Source organism: Malurus melanocephalus, unplaced genomic scaffold, assembly GCF_030028575.1.
Source record: "Malurus melanocephalus ecotype Western Australia unplaced genomic scaffold, MMel_1.1 scaffold_125, whole genome shotgun sequence".
Classification (NCBI taxonomy): domain Eukaryota; kingdom Metazoa; phylum Chordata; class Aves; order Passeriformes; family Maluridae; genus Malurus; species Malurus melanocephalus.
In genome coordinates, this window is record NW_026623357.1 from 273982 (window position 1) to 290575 (window position 16594).

A 16594-nucleotide genomic window follows, 5' to 3' on the forward strand; every position below is an offset into this window, starting at 1 on the left:
GAGAGAGGCCCAACCCTTGGCACCCATCCTTCCCCAGGGGCTGTGCCCATGGATCCCAAGGATGATAGGGAATGTGTTTGTATCCAAAGAGTCAGTTCCAGGATCAGACCTCAGCCTTTATTTTGAGGTGCTTTATTGGAAAACTGCACAGGAGGATTAAATCTGCAGCAAAATGAGGATTAGTCCAGCCCAAGAATTGGTAGGAACGACCAAAGCTATTTTCATCCCARGGAACCCACTGTCACCCCTTTAGCCCTGATCTCCCTGCCTGCCTTTATGAAGTTCAATCAAAAAATTACATTTTATTATATATAATTACATTATATTTTCTTATAACCCAGTCTTAAAAGTTTGGATGAAACCAAAAGCAATCTCCACTGGTCTGTAGCCTGTTAATGATACCGTGCTCTCCTCTGGCTCCCTGCCAGAGAGTGAACAGTGCCAACATTTGCAGACTTCCAACAGGAAATTAAATAACTGCCCTGTTGGAAATATAAACCCATTTACAGTGGTCAGGCTCGCATTTTCCAAAACAACGATACAGTTTGTGCACGTAAAGCTCGAGGAAAATTTGTCAGAAGATTCAGCCAAGCGAATATGAAACAAAGCCTTGTGAAAAGGTGTTTTACAYAGCTCTCCAAATTAGAGCTCTGTCAGGTGTATTTCCTGCCCCGAGGCTTCGTAGGAACAATTCTAGGGGTCTTTAGTGAGTGCTGCACTCACACATCCCCCATGGCTAAAGATTAACAGAGGTCCTGCTTATTTCATGATTTTCTCTATTATTTACTTGTCACAAAGTGTTTCGGGGAACGCTGCTGAACGTTAATAGTTTTTCATTATTTATTTATCATTAATTCAATATATGTAATTAATTTAATAAAATAACTGTATTTATTATTTAATTATTATTTGCTAATTTTTATTATTTAGAAATAAAACAGGCTTTATTTTGAACCTCTTCTGTGACTTTAGATTAACTCTCTGCTCCAGGTTACTCTTCCTCCTCACACAGTTCATCACATAGAATCAAGGAATGGTTTGGGTTGGAAAGAATCTTAAAACTCATTCTATTCCATCCCCTGTCATGAACAGAGACACCTTCCACCATTCCAGGGTGCTCAAGCCTGGCCTTGGGCACTGCCAGGGATCCAGGGGCAGCCACAGCTGTGCCAGGGCCTSCCCACCTTCACAGCCAAGGATTTATTCCTAATATCCAATCCAAACCTCCTGTCTTTCAGTTTGAAGCCATTTCCCCTTGTCCTGTCACTAAATATCCTTGTAAAAACTTTCCCTCCGTGTTTCTTGGATAGATGAGGAGAGAGGCAAATTCCTGTCCCTGTTTTAGTCACTGGAATTTCACCACCACCACCACCAAGATCTCCACTGTGGAAGTTCAAGGGAAAGGAGTCTGTTCTTTCCAGGAGTTTGTACAGCCTGGACTGTGCCATAAACCTCGTCCAACACACAATAAATATTATATTCTGGAAGTATTGTTCATTAACACATTTGACTCTCATCTTCACTCCTCTTCATCACCCAACTATTGCAGTGTTTTTCCTCTGCCAGCTCCCCTTCATCTCCCTGCTGATGCCATTTAGAGTTGYCAATGAAACGTACACAAAATCCAGGAGAGGAAGAGCTAGGCAGAGTATTCAACAACAGGAATATTCTGCAAGAACAGTACAATTTCTATGTTTAAGGGATTAGAAAACTGTCCTTCACATTTTTGTCAACACTAAGGTAATGACAACTGCAGTGTTATTTTTTAATATTATTTCTTTTCAAATCAACACCCTGCACAAGTGCAGCYCAGCTACACCTCACCTATTCATTAATGAAACCTTCCCCACGTTCACTGTAAACAGTCTAAAGTTGCAGGTACAGAATGTCCCCTCCCCCCAWTAGTGCCACCTTGTATTTTTGCACAGTGGGGCCTTTCATTCAGGGAGTTGAACTTGTATTACACAGGTGGGTAAACATTATTATCCAGCTTCACTTGGATTGTTGCAAGTCCATGGCAAACCTGCAGCAGAATTATTCCATGCTGGGCAGATTTCCCTGGAGCCAGCACTCAGCCCTCTGGAGGAAAGACAATTTGCAAAAGAAAGAGTTTGTGGGATCAAGCCCACTAAGCAAGTTCCTCCCACTAATCAAATTCATATGGAAARAATTGCTCAAAAAAATCCAATTTCCTCAAGAAACTCTTCTGAAACRGATTGAAGATTCACAAAAAGATAGAGATTATCTACATTTGCGTTTTCAAGCCTCACCTAAGAGTTTTATGGGTACTGACAACAAACTGAGAATGAGTATTTAATGACAGTAAAGTGGAAAGACACCTCCAYATCATTGCTTTTATTGCTCCTTCCCTCCCTACTCTTCCACTACACGAGCTGGGTTGAGGCCCTTGAAAAAACATGACCAGTGACACCACTGCCCTGGCATGCAATGAAGGATTTGCATCCTTCAGATTCCCATTCTGYAGAATTCATTGGACTCGGGAGCAGGAAAACAAGAGAGGAAAAAGCAGCACATTTGCAAGRGGCAGGAAAAGCAGCAGCAGGGGTAGAGCCCTAAAAACCTCTGTGAGTTCTGGGACACCCCAGGACAGCACTAAGCACCAGTCAGGCCTCACTTTCAAGTCTCACTCCYGTAAATGAAAAACAAGCCCAAGTCTCACTCACTTAGGCCCTGCTCCAGGAAGGCACTCAGGCGGGATCCAACGTCAAACACAAAACCGGGCCCGTTTAAATCAGCGGCGCTGTTTACAGTTCCAATCTATGGGTAAAGTGCTCTGCTGGACTGGGGCCTCGAGCTGTGATTGTTATTTAACACTTTCTTTAAGTTATCCTGCCAGTTCCTGGTGCCTCAGCAAACTTCATCTCTTTCCCATCCGCTGCATCTCCTGTTGTTTCTTGAACAAACACAGATGTCCCCAGTTGGAGCACTGAGATTCTGCCACCACAACCATCTAGGAACCAGCAGATATTAAATGAAAAGGAGAGTTGCTATTTTCAAAGTTTTCCTCAAGACAAGAATAAATTAGCACCGGTCACTGGCAAAAGAAGAAAAAAAGGGAAATGCAGGCAGTGGGGCAAARGGGGCTGATAGGAAAGGGGAAATCAAACCTGCCCTGAGGAGGAGGAACAGCTTGAGGTGTTTTCCCTCCCCACAGCCATTGCCTGGGGAAGAAGATCAGCAGGAGGAGTTCTTGCTTTCTGCTGTGGCTGATAAAACACCAGACCCTGCCACAGGATTTGCCTGCTGGGAACCACCAGAGACATCTGCAGCAATGCCCTTTTCCAGCTTTTCCAGCMCCAGTTTGCCCAGAAMGGSTCCCCACCAGCCTGTCCTTGCCAAKGCTCACTGTCACAGCCCCAGCCTTGGGTGAGGAACCAGGGATCCCAGGACATCCCAGTGGGATGGGACATCACCACAGCTCTTTGGCCTCTCCCCCATCTCTGCCACCACAAAGACACCAATCACACGCAGCCAGCACAGGAATGATTTCAGTAATCAAAGGCAACGACTTCTTTTAAACCCGAGCTGAAGAAACTGCTTAAACAGACCTCGGAATAGCCAGCAGGGGATCGCTTTGAAAAAACAAGACTCCCAAGGACCGTGAAGAAGAAAAACCACACTGGAGAACAGAGATTAGGAAAGAGGAAAGAAACAGCATGAGGAGGAAGGAGTATCATGTGCTCTGCTAACTGCGCCCCTTAATTAAAAGAACACAAGTGTGGCTCAGCAAAACGATGTTACTGCACATCCCTGCTACAACACACATTTATAAAAGGGATATATTCCTGCTCTTCAAAACGCTGAAGGGTTTCCATTCATCTGGCTGCAGCATGTTCCAGAACTGCATTACAGYAAGATAATCTCTAGAAAGCCTGGGCTGTAATTCATATATTGAAACATAAGTAAGATATTATTGGTTTGGAAGCTGTCAAGACACTTCTTGGTGTGCTGCAACAGAAGTCAGAAYGAGACATTATCCAGCCCCTACCCAAGGCTTCCATTGGACACCAGAAAAATCAAAGACCAGAAATCCTTTGGGGTGTTGACATTATTTTCTAAACTAAATCATCASAAGTGTAGTTCCCGTTCACATAAAACTAATTTTATTTGAGATATAAAGCTTTGAATATAAACAAAGTTTCTGAAAGAAAAACAGGTTGGTCATTGTAGCTGCCACAGCAAATAATTTTGCAGATTTTTCAATTGCTAATACCACTATGGGGTCTGGGCACGTGAACATCTGTAATCCTGCTCCTAAGTACCTCCTCCCTTGAAAAAGTAATGTGGTACAGATGGATTAATTTATTTTTTTAATAACCCCAGTCAGTAAAATATGGAAAATACAAAGAAAGCATTGCAAACTGCATTGTTCTTGCTGTGCCTGTATTGTATTAGCCCAGACATGTCTGTGCTTGGAACAAATTGGTTGCATCTCCTGGTAAATCAGCCCTCAGTGGATAATGCAGCAATCTCGCCCCAAATTAAAGAAAGAGCATCTGCTTATAAACTGAGAAGCTGTATTTAAATGTTTGTTTGTTTTTTTGTTTTTTTTTTTAAAGTATGCCAATTATGTGATGGAGCACTTATCACAGATTCTTTAACAATTCATTACCAGCATCAGGTACAAGATGCATTAATTCTAACTTTAAGGAAGAAGAGGTTTGGTTAAAATCTCCTCCTGTGACTTTCAAGATCCAATTAAGCCAAGCACATCCCCAAATGAAAGAGATGTTAATAGAAAACATCCAAGCAGTTGCTGGCTGACACAAGAATCCACTGAAACCCAAACAACCCCCAGGACCTTGAATTGCCAATAGAAATGATCCATCAGAGCAGCTCAAAGGCGCAGTCCCAAGTGTGCTCTGTTCCTCCTCAGGAATGTGAGTGAAAAAGCAGCTGCACTGTGGGATGGTGCCTTCAAACCTCTCAGCATTTCTGAGTGAGCTTTTTACCAAAAACACAAATCCCAACGATCAGTGCATGCTGTTTTGCCTCCAAAGCTCATCTTGGTCCCACAGAGGGTAAGTTTGCCATTAAAACACAAAAAAACCACCCCCAAAAATAATAAAAAATCCACCCTGGCAAGCAGGCACTCTAGCAGTGAATTTCCAAATATTTAATGCTTGTGCTTTCCAGAGATAACCCTCCTGCATCTTCAGACATCCCAGTATCCAGAAATGAGATGGAAACCCCAGAAATATCTTGGATTTAAATGGCCCAGGTCAGAAGCTGTTGGTGCAGGCCGGAAAAGGGCTGCCAAACCCTCCCTTGCCAGGTGCACCCCTTTTCCAGCACATTTTCACCTGGGCTTMTGTCCAAAATAAACCACTGGAGTCCCAAATTCCAAACATCAAAGATGAATGAGCACAAAGTATCAAAAATGTTTCCTAGTTTGGCTCGAAGTAGGAAATTCTGCAGAACTCCAGAAAGGATCAAGMTTTGTGCAACAGGAAAGAGACACTTGAAGCTGCCTCCCTTTTCACTTCATCTGAACAATTGTTTAATAAATTCAGGCAAAACGGAAAAATCCTGAAGATTATAAAATCCTTTCTCTAAGTACACAAAAATCACTCATTTCAGAACTCTATGCAGTGATAAGTAATAAAAGTCAAAAATGCCACGTAAGAGACTAAAACAGGAGTTGCTTCCCAGCMAAAATTTAAACACGCAGCATTAAACATTTTCCTTTTTTATCTTTATATTCCCTCARAAGTGAAAAGTTCTTGCTCAGAGAACCATTGCTCTCCATGAACCGCACATGCAATTATTAAATATAGGTTTCAAGAACAAATATCGTCTCAAGTAGCAACASCTTTCACCAAGTACTGTAAATGTTTTCCTGACACACAAATGGAGTTCAAATTTGGAAATTATTTCAAGTGCCACATGAGAAATATTCCTCACAGAAACAGTGTCTTTGTTAGGATTTGACTGAATTCTGTATTATTTATTAGTAGGCAAATGAGATGCCTTTTGTTTTTCTAGCATACATTCCTGGATGAAAAAAGTGGGGTATTATAATTAAGGTTGGTAGGGAGCATGAGAACATACATGGAACAAGCAGTGGAACCATTTGCATTTGGCTGCTGATTTTAACTCCATTAATATTTTTGGATAATATTTGGTTTGGAGAAACCCAATCCCCCCTGAGCAGCTTTTTTCCTGTATGCAAAGCCCTGGCTTTGTCCTTCCCTGGGCCTGCCTGGAAGAACAAACCCCGTGTGCTCCCACAGAGCTGGAAGTGACACTCGTCTTTCACCCCTGGAAGCTGAGACAGCCCCACATCACACACAGATCAAAACCATCCCTTCTCCCATGGCATTTGGGGCAGGAAGCAAAGGGAACACTATATCCTGCTTGAAGACAAAATGCCAAGTATTCAAATTTCACACGTTCTGCAGCGGGTATTTCCCATGGAAAAGGGCAGARGCACAACCCCGAGCTGTCCCCATTTCCCAATTTTGCTGAGCTTCACAAACCCACAGGGGAAAAACGGTCTCAGTGTCCATTTGGACMCCAAAGATGTTGGGAGGCACTCAGGAGCTGTAACAGTGGAATAGAACAAAACAAAACATTTGTCCCATTTGCCATTTCTTTAAGAACCATGTGTACTTTGAGCCCAACAATGTCCATGGGAGGAATTGCACTTCCCTGTTGTTCAGCATAAAATATTTTAGGACACTCTGCACTGGTTCACTGCTGAATGAAGCATCTGCTAACAAAGCAGCAAAAGCATTTTCTATAGAAAAGTGGATTTGGCTTTAAAAATCAGGAAAATATATCAAAGTAAATGGACTTTCTTCATGTACTATTAACAAGTCCCATCATTAGCAGGGCTGAGTTCATTCTTTGGAGTTCTTTTAAGGCAATAACATCCCACACCAGGGGTGGGCACATCATGACTTTCACGTGGAAAGTCTGTCTTCCTTCACACAGGAAATATTTCAGCTGGCTGAAAACAACTGCCCACTAAAGTCACTAAAAGATTCATGGCATGCATCCTCTAAAGGATTCTGGCAGAAAATCTGTCAGGCTCTGCTGCTCAGATTGACTGTCTTAATCAGCACTGCTGAATGACTGAGCCACAACCAGGATCTTAAGGATCTTGCAGGATATTTAGGGCAGAAAAGCAAGTGGAGATCAAAAATTATTTCCTTGCTGCACCTCAGTTATCTTCAGTGCAATCACCAGCATCTCTGGTGTCAGGAATTGCCAGKAAGAGCAGAGTAACAAACAGCAGGATAATATCAAGCCTTGATACCTGATGAAATGAAAGCTAAATTAGCACAATAATCCTTCAAGAACATAAGTGCCTYCTCAAGGAGCCTGACACCAGCTTATACAGGCAAGGGCAGAAAAAAAGCCTATAAAATTCACATCAGTGGGATAATGCAACAAAAGCTAAAGAAAGTTGAGCCTCCTATCACCACACATCCATCCCTCACAACATTTCAAATGATTTTACAGTTCTTCTGACAGATCTGTACATAGACACCTCTCAGCAAATTACATGGAATATATACACACTTAATCCCTCCTTGCAATGCTGAGACAGAATTCCTCCCCTCAGGCMTTTTCAGTTATTACAATTAGTCCAGGTGAAGTTACCCCTGATAATCTCAGGAGATAATAACTGCCAGGAGGAACAGGATAACAGAACATCCGACAATTACAGGGTTTGGGTAGGGGATTTCTGTAGAGCTGACCACAAAACAAACAACACCCGATGTACAAACCTGTGCAGAAGCCTGAGCTCTGTGATTTTCCCAAGCAAAGGCAGTGACAGTGCTGCTGTCCCTGCTGTGACCCTGCTGGATGGGCTGTGGTGCCTGAGGCCACAGCTCCACTCAGTTATTGACAGARAACAACACCAGGTAAGACTTTGGTGTTGCACTCTGTCAAAATCATTCTGAAAAAGGGGATTGCTCTCAGAGCTATCCATGGATTTTCAAAGCTGGATGGGACCATAGTACCAGAGGTGTTTCATGATTAACACATCAGAGACCAAAATATTCACCCAGCGCTTCAGAGCTCCAGAGCCTTCAGAATGGCCTTGGCTGAGAAAGCTGAACATGCCCCATAAATGACAACAAAGCAACCTTAATTGCTCTGATTCCCAAAAATCCTTGTAAAGGTTCACAAGAGTCACTCCCACCATGAGATATCATTGCCCAACCTCAAGGGCAAGGAAAAGCAGTGAGTTTGCAGGTGGTCTCTCCTTCTTTATTGAAGAAATTCCCTAAAAATTCACTTTACCAGCTATCAACACTGAAACCATCTTTTTCTCCTTCCCCTAGTACCTTATGAAGTTTTTAAGCCAGATCCAATATCTTCCCCAGGACTATCAGGATCTACAGAAATGTTGAAAGCAGAGCCACAAGTGTGATCAAAGTGTGGCTCCCCAGTGAAACCAGTCCAGAAAGGAAGGAATGGGCCAGTTCATTTAATGCCCAACCTAATCTGTCTCACYCTGAACAGCTCAACCAACAAAATATCGATGTTGACGTTCCCTGGAGGTTTTTAGTCTGAAGTGAGAGGGGTTGGTCACACAGCTCCTCATATCAGGACTACATTTGCTGCTGGGAGACAGATTTTAAGAGAAAATTGTCAAAGTTSTGCATATAAAATACTCTCAAGTTTGTGAATATTTTGCTGCTGCTCAGGGTTCATTACACAGAGTCAGAAATCCTCRTTAGGAGTTAAAAAAAGATCAATCACAAGCAGAGAATGCAAGGACATAAATCACATCTTACAAACAGGCTCTTAAAAGAAAAAGGACAAATCAGATTCATCTCTCCCAATAAAAGACAAGAAAATCAGGACAATATTTTCTTTTAAATCCTGATGAAATATAGGTTTGCTAATGACTAAGGTTCCCCTATAGTGAAAGGATGCCTTTACAGTTTCTACCCTTGCCTGGGCCTCTTTTTGGAGGATTTAYGCAGCAGAGAGGACTGAAAGAAGCAAAAATCATTTAAGGGTTTTTTACCAGGGTGTCCAAAGGCCTTTCTAAAGCTCTTTGCTGTAGTAAGAATCCAGTTTTTGCACAGGTAGAATGCTACTGTACTTAGTGCCACAAAGAACATGTGTTTTTCAACACAGAGCAACAAATCCTACACAGAAAATACAATGACAACATCCATATTATGGGAATGACCAAAACTGCAGAGAAAAGGGATCTGGAGCTCCAGTGGTGCTCCACTGCTGCATCCACTAGAATGCATTCTGTTATCCCACATCAGGTTTCAATTATTCATCTCTTAATCAACTTCAGATTGACTTATTTAAAAGGATGCAATTTTAACAATAAATCTCATGGACAGTGTTAATTAAAAGCTAAATCTTGCCCTGAGCTGGACTTCCAAAGTSTATGAGAATGTTCACAGCCCATTTATTTATTGCAGCATTGTGTCAGTTATTGAATTACAGTAAATTAAAAACACAGTGACAGAGCAATAGCTAAAATAAGTGAGGCTTGCTGCATCTCACTTACAAAGGTTGCCAGACTTGGGCTCTGTCAGGCTGCCAAGAAAAGTGAATGTAAAAGTCAGGGGCCCTCGGTTCACAAACATCCTCTGGTGAGCATGAAGWGTTTCAGCCTCAGAAATGCCAGCAGGCAGAAGCTGCAAAGGTCCACCACGAGCTATTCCTTGGCCTCCTGAAAGCATTTAATGATATAAATCCATCTTCCTGACAATGAGCAGGGAATTAAATGACCTCTTGTCACTGTAGGTGAAACACACTGAAAGCAGAGCTCAACGTGGTGCTCTCTCCACTCAGCACGTTTTGGAGAAAAAGAGATGTCTCCTTCATGCTACAGWTTTTCATTAAATTCACAGAGAGATAATGTGTTTTACAAAGAAAAATCAAAACATATGGAATGAATAATTAACATACACCAAAAAAAAAGTTTAAAATGAAAACGCATATAATGCTTGTTACTTATTCAGCACATCAAGTACTTCAGAGTAAACAAAACAATTATAAAGACACTTCCTTTCATTTGAAGCCAAGTTAATTTTGGAGAAGAGATGTTCACCCATGATAACTGACCCCTTACAGGAAAAACTGGGAGAGGCAAGAGCTGTTGTAAATAGAGTGTAGACTGCACAGTGCTCAGATATACATTAACTCTATAAAGGTGTCACAGGGGAGGGATATTCCCTGTGCAATGAGGATGATCCCTCTCCATGGGGAGAAAGGCTGACAGAAATTTTGCAAAGAGGACCTCACTTGATCAAAAACAGATCTAATCTTAGTTCTAACATTGATTTTCTATTTTTACCATCTGACCAAGCTTCTGTCTTCTCCTAGAAACCTCTCTGTATTCAATATCACTTATCTTTGAGGACGGAATTATTGAAACTAAATTCAACAACCTCCCTCTCCAAGTTATATGTTCCACAAAATGGATGTCAACATCATGAATTTTGAAATGAAGGCCACACAGATCCCAATCCCTCATTGCCCAGCATGTTGTTGTCACTCTGTAGGAGTAGCCATGGTGTTCTGTATGGAGCAGCCACACTATGGGCACTCTCAGGCACCTCATTACAGTTACACCCTCCATCCTTTAAAGCTCAGCTTGGCAACTTCAGCAGGGATTGGGCCACCAGAGCAGCTGCCTTTGCAGAGGAATGTTCACACTGTGGCTGTGGAAGTGCACATCCTTGCAGAGCCAGTCAATCCCAARTTCTCAGGGTAAGGAAAGCATCCCCTCCTGTATTCCCAGTCTCTAGAGGGAATTTGTGGGAATTTATAAAGCTGCTGAGCATTTTTTTCCCTCACTTATCTCTGATCTCTCCATTTCCCATGGCTTCTGCTGTGCTCCACTCCGAGCTCCACATCCCTGCTCCTTCCTGGAGCTGCCTGGAGCAGATGTTGAGGGCTCTGCTGCAGACAGACAGACAGAACATCTGGGAACGGGACAGGGGGACACACCAGGGACAGCCCTGGGAGGGAAGGAGCAAAGGTCACAGGAAGCTCTCGTGCTGTATCAGTTTCAACATTTGACCTGGGCAGCTTGAAAAAAAAGCTTTTAATAAAATGCAGGCTTCCCCTGGAGCCTGCAGKAACTTTTCTCAAGAACTCATCCAGTCATGAAACTTTCCCAGTGCATACTGGGATGGCAAAGTCCTAACTTAAATTTAGTCCCAAATACCTGTGAGTGAGTGAAAGCACACCCCTGTACAGCACACATCAGTGTCAGTAGGGCTTACAGAGACCATGTAACATCTGCACAAAGTTACCAGCACAGGGACTTGCCTTATTTATTTWTTTTTTTTTTTTTTTAGCTTTCCCTGACACAAAAACCAAACAGATTTCTTTTGCCTTCAGCATTCCCAAAGAACCAAAAATATGCCCAGGATCCCTGTCTCTGATGTGACATCATAGAATCAGAGAATCTTGAGCTGGAAGGGACCCAAAAAGATCATCAGTCCAACCCTGGCCCTGTGCAGACACACCAACAATCCCACCCTGTGCATCCCTCAGAGCAGTGTCCAAACCCTTCTGGAGCTCTGGCAGCCTCAGGGCTGTGCCTAAATACCCCCTGGGGGAAGAACCTTTCCCTGATGTCCAGCCTAAACCTCCCTGACCCAGTCTCAGCCATTTCCCAGAGTCCTGACACGGGGCACAAGAACGAAGAAATCAGAAAATCTCACAAGGGCCCACGCGGGTTAAGCCATGCCTGGACCAGCACCAAATTCCAGCCAACAGGGGCACAGCACCCAGCCCCTACCAACACAAGGGACGTGTCCTGCATGACCATTTTTTGCTGTCCTTTTTCCCTCTCTGAGCAACCAGACTCCACACAGCTCTCCAAATGGGTTTGTTAGAACAGGATATCAAGCACAAAACCTCAGGGGAACTCAGCGAACTAACAAAGCAGCCTTGACCTGAGCTTTCTTCTGCTCCTGCCTTGGGCATGAACTCCATGTAATGACTTGTTGAGAAACACCAGAGAGAGCCCAGCTCTGCCCACAGCACTGCTGGAACGCAGCCCTGGCCCCGCAGGTCATTTATCCCTGTCATTCCTCCTCCATGGCAGTGCYGTGGCTTTCTGCTCCTCTTAGTGACCATTCCACTCTCTTTTTTCAGGAATTCTACCTAATAATCATCACGGGATTTTTTTTTTTTTTCCACTTCCTTTCATACACTGCCCTGCAGATTTACTTGGAAACAGTGGCACTGCACTTCAGGAGGAGATCCTGGAAAGCAATCTTCCTCACCCCGGGATGCTGGCATGGAATTCGGCTGAGGAGCCTGGGTTATTGCTTTCCTCACTGAAGGGTTCCTTTCTCAAGCTGCTTCTTTTTCCCAAGCTGCCTGCCTTTGGCAGAGCACCATTTTCAATATCRCATTGCATTCGATTCCAAATATAGGCAAGTTCTTTTATTTTACATTATATTCCCTGGGGGACTTCAAAGAACTCTACTATTAAAGAATAGTAATATTTAGAGCTTTATTATTACATCACACACTGGTGATATATATCTAAGCTGAAATTATTCCATTTTTCCACCTTGGCACAGTTCACAGACCTCCTGTCCATCCTGTCATTTCAGCCCAATTAAATGACATTAAATATTTCCAAGTCTCTCACATGCCACATTCCTGGCAAGGACAGCAGTGACTCTGTAAACAGACAGAAAAAAAAAAAAATGCAACTTCCTCTGCAGCACCTGACCAAATGCAACTTTACACCAAATGTAGAATTTCAGGAATTTTAAAGCACTTGATTAKAAAGGATGAAAAACTAATCACCAAAGCTACAGAAGCATCCTTCAGTATTTTGCAATTATTTCCAAAGAATCATAGACAACTGCTCTCATTTATTCATTTCACTGTTGCTCCATTTACAAATGTGCAGATTCATTGACTTCCAATATCTCATTGATTACAATGAAAAAGGAACCAGGATGGCAAAATCCCTACAAAATCCCTTTATTATTCAACTGTTTGGGGCWGCCCCAGCCCCCAAACAACCCAGAATTTCTTAATGCTCAGCTTTAGGGAGTTGGCTTCAAGACGCAGCCCGGGTTTGCTAATTTTTAAAAGCAGAAGCCTGGATCAAAGGCAGCATCTTAACAACAAAATAACTTCATTTGCTATTCATTGAAGCGTTGGAGTACGGAGGAGTCTGAAAATGCAGGCTGGGTTATCACCGCCACACCTCCACCTACACACGGCCGGGTGTGAGACGCTCCAGCCGCGATTCCTGGGGCTCCAGGAGCGATTTCCCCGGGGAAAATCGCACCCMCAGCCTGGATCCCCCCAGCAAGGTGAGAACACCACACCGAGACACCGCACAAACCGCAGCACTGCAGCAGGAAATACCTCAGCCAGGCAGATTCCTAAAAACTGCTTCTTAAGATACAGCATTTCACACRACAACTGTGTGAACATCGGATTTGCAATCGAGGATGACTGAGGGGTTTTTTTTTCAGGGCTTGGGGAAGGAAAGGTTTACACTTTTTCTTTTGTCTGAGTTAACTTTCTACATATTTCTGGCTTGCAAGACAATCGCGGTGTGYAAAGCAGCTGCATTTAGTTAGAGACTTTTAAAAAGAGTTTTCAACTCTGAGGTGCTCTTTGGAGTCCCAGCAGACTGCTGGATTTCTACATCTGTTTCCAAAGAGCAGGATCCAGTGTCACACCTCAGGGAAACTCTTTCTTTCCCCTCTCTTTGCCTACTTAAATCCATGCACAAGCTTTAAAAAACTCCCCTGCCCAACTCTCATTTGCAACACTTTAAACCCCTGTGAGGACATAATTAACAGAGCAGTTTCAGTAGCAGTTAATTATAGAAACAAAGAAACGATGTCCTGAAGATAATTTCCTGCTACTTSGAGCCACTTTTGTCAAGAAATACAAGGTTGCAACCTCAAACCGTGACATCYAGTCTCATCCTCTTAGAGGCTTAAGGCAACAAAAGCATTTTGTTTGTTTTTAAACTCATTCCTGGATAGTGGCTGAAGCAGCAGCCTGTGACCCAGGGATGAAACAATTAACCACAGGGACTAATCAAGAGCTGTGGAACTTTATCTSGCAACTTTCAAGGAATCAGCAGTACCCCTACAATCTAAATCACAATCTAGAGATCTGYGGGTTGATTACATGCTTTTAAAATGTTTTTATTATATTATTTGCATTTSTGTCATTGTGACTCCTCACAAAGTTACACAGATCTGGAAGAGCAATAACCAAGCTGAACTGGGAATATCCAGAGACACACGCTACAAAAAATATCCAAGTTGGGGASTTCCTGCTCCTCAAAGTGACATTAACTTTGTGCTTTTATTTGGAGCACTTGGGCCAGACCGTGAGCACCTTTGGAAGAGCACAAGTTAAAGGCAGTGTGAATGCACGAAGCTTTTGGGGTTGTTTTACTCCCTACAAGGAAAGGTCACGGACAAAAAGGGGCAGCAGCAGGAGACAGYGGTGCACATTCTATTTCTGAAAATGTCAGGGTTAAAGGGTAGGGACTGAAGATTCTGTAAGGGTTTCTGATGGAGYAAAACCTGTTTACCCAACCACTACTGTCACCTTAAAGAAATTTATAAAACAGTTTAGAACTGTTTTTTTCTTTGTTTGGTTTTAATTGATGTTGGATATTCAGGTTCCCTGATTTCAACAAAACCTAATTTGGGATAAAACACAGTTTGTGGTTGTACCATGTGACAGATGTCTACCTATAAAAAATAAATAAATCGCTTGATCTGCTCATGAATCCACACTGTAAGCATTTGCCAAAGATACATAAAACACAGGAAATACTTCATCGTGGAAAGTGACTGTACATAATCCCAGATCCTAGCCCAGGTTGGAAGGGAACTGGAAGGATCACCTGGTCCAGCCTTTTGTGAGAAAGRGAGCCTGGCTGAGATTATTCAGTCTCATCTTGGAAACCTCCAGCAGTGGGGATTCCAACACATCCCCGGGGGGATCATTCCAGCAAATCATTGTTCTCACTATGAAAAAATGCTTTCTTATGYTGAGCTGAAACCCTTCTTGGTGTAACTTGTACTACATGACATGTACTATGATGATTATATTAATAGATTCACATCAAGGTGAATTCATACATGATAGCTATTCCAGGCAGAATTCACAGGAAATAAGAAATTGTCAGTTTTGGAACCAATGTGATCAGTTGCTTAATGCTCGTGGGGTTTTGTTTTTCCCTTCCAGGCTCTTTGAAATTTGAAAGAATTCATATGACCCTAAAGCTTYGAAATTGTCTGAAAAACAAGGGTAAAAAAACAGCCTTATTTTCCCCTTTTAAAAAATACAGCTATTTGTTGAGCACACACAGCATTCCCTGGAGACACTAGAAAACAACGTTTGRAAATTTTCCCATTGAGAAGTCATGAAGAATTCCAAGCCCGAGCTAGAACTCATCCAGCCATTGAATGTGCCCCACGAGACTCCTGTGAGCCGCACTGGGACATCGGGAAGTCATTCCAACACATCCACTCCCCCACACACAGTCCCAGGAAAAGCATCATTCCAGGGATATGGAAAAGGGAGCTATATCTGTTAGCTACAAGCAATTTTGTAAAGGCAGTTCTCTCTCAGTGTTTACAATTTGGGTTMAATTTTGGCTTTTTTATCAACTTCCTCTTTTTAGCATTCACTTTCCCCCCCTTCTTTAAATATTAAATACAGTCGTATTATGAACCAGGGTTTCTCAGAGGTGGTTTGTGATTTAAGCAGCCACCATAAAACCCTTTGGAGGAGCCGGAGCTCACGCAGATCCAACTCTTACTGAAATTCTCATGCAGGCGTCCAAAAACACTGCTCACTTTTTACTGACTTGGCCTGGAGGAATCGGTCCTTGCCCAGTTCCAGCTATCCCGATTCCAAAGTCCCTTTTTCTGCCTGGTTTACACGTAAATCACTCGCAAAAAGGCAAGAACCAGAACCCTGATCAAGCAGAAGCACCGCGGGATAAACATCATTCACTAAAAACAAAACGGAGACGCTTTCTTTTTGGCGAAAACAAATAAATAGATAAAGAAACAAACATTTTTGAGGGATACAAGGGGGCTGAGACGGCAAACATGCGCTTAGAGCTGGATATAAGGGACAAGCCCCAGTGTGATAACGCACCTCGGGCACCATCAATCACGGACCGCAAAGCGGGACCGCCTGGCAATGGTTACGCCGAGAATGCTTACTGGCCCCAACACTTGGAAAGCGCTTTTTTACGAAGCAATTAAACGCAGACGGAGCATAAACCCCCGAGTTGGTTAACGGGAGGCGGCGCGGGGCCAGCGCTGGAGCCGCCGGGCTCCCCTGGGTGCCGGCCCCGCTCCCCTCACGCCGCCCCGGGACCCCCCGGCACCGCCGCGTCCCCCTCACCTTGCGTGGCGTCCCCGGGCTCGGCGCGGCTGCCCGCCCTCAGCAGCAGCAGCAGCGGGAGCAGCAGCGGGAGGCTCCCGTCCGCGCCGCCCGGCTGCTGCATTCCTGAGCCGGCGCTGCTCCCGCATCCACCGCGGGGCCGCCGCTCCTCCGTCCCGCGCTGTGCCGGCGGGCGGGGAAGGCGGCGCGGGCGGGGAGGGAGCGGGGC

General features: G+C 43.6%; 1 protein-coding gene across 1 annotated transcript in view; it reads right to left on the reverse strand.

Moving 5' to 3' along the window:
* The window catches only part of ROR1 (receptor tyrosine kinase like orphan receptor 1), a 126783-nt gene extending 110214 nt beyond the window's left edge, over positions 1-16569 (reverse strand). Inside the window, exon 1 of the mRNA XM_057370427.1 lies at positions 16387-16569. Within this exon, the coding sequence (XP_057226410.1) occupies positions 16387-16489 (103 nt within the window). The 5' untranslated portion in view covers positions 16490-16569. The remainder of the gene's footprint in view (positions 1-16386) is intronic.
* Positions 16570-16594: the final 25 nt, after the last annotated feature.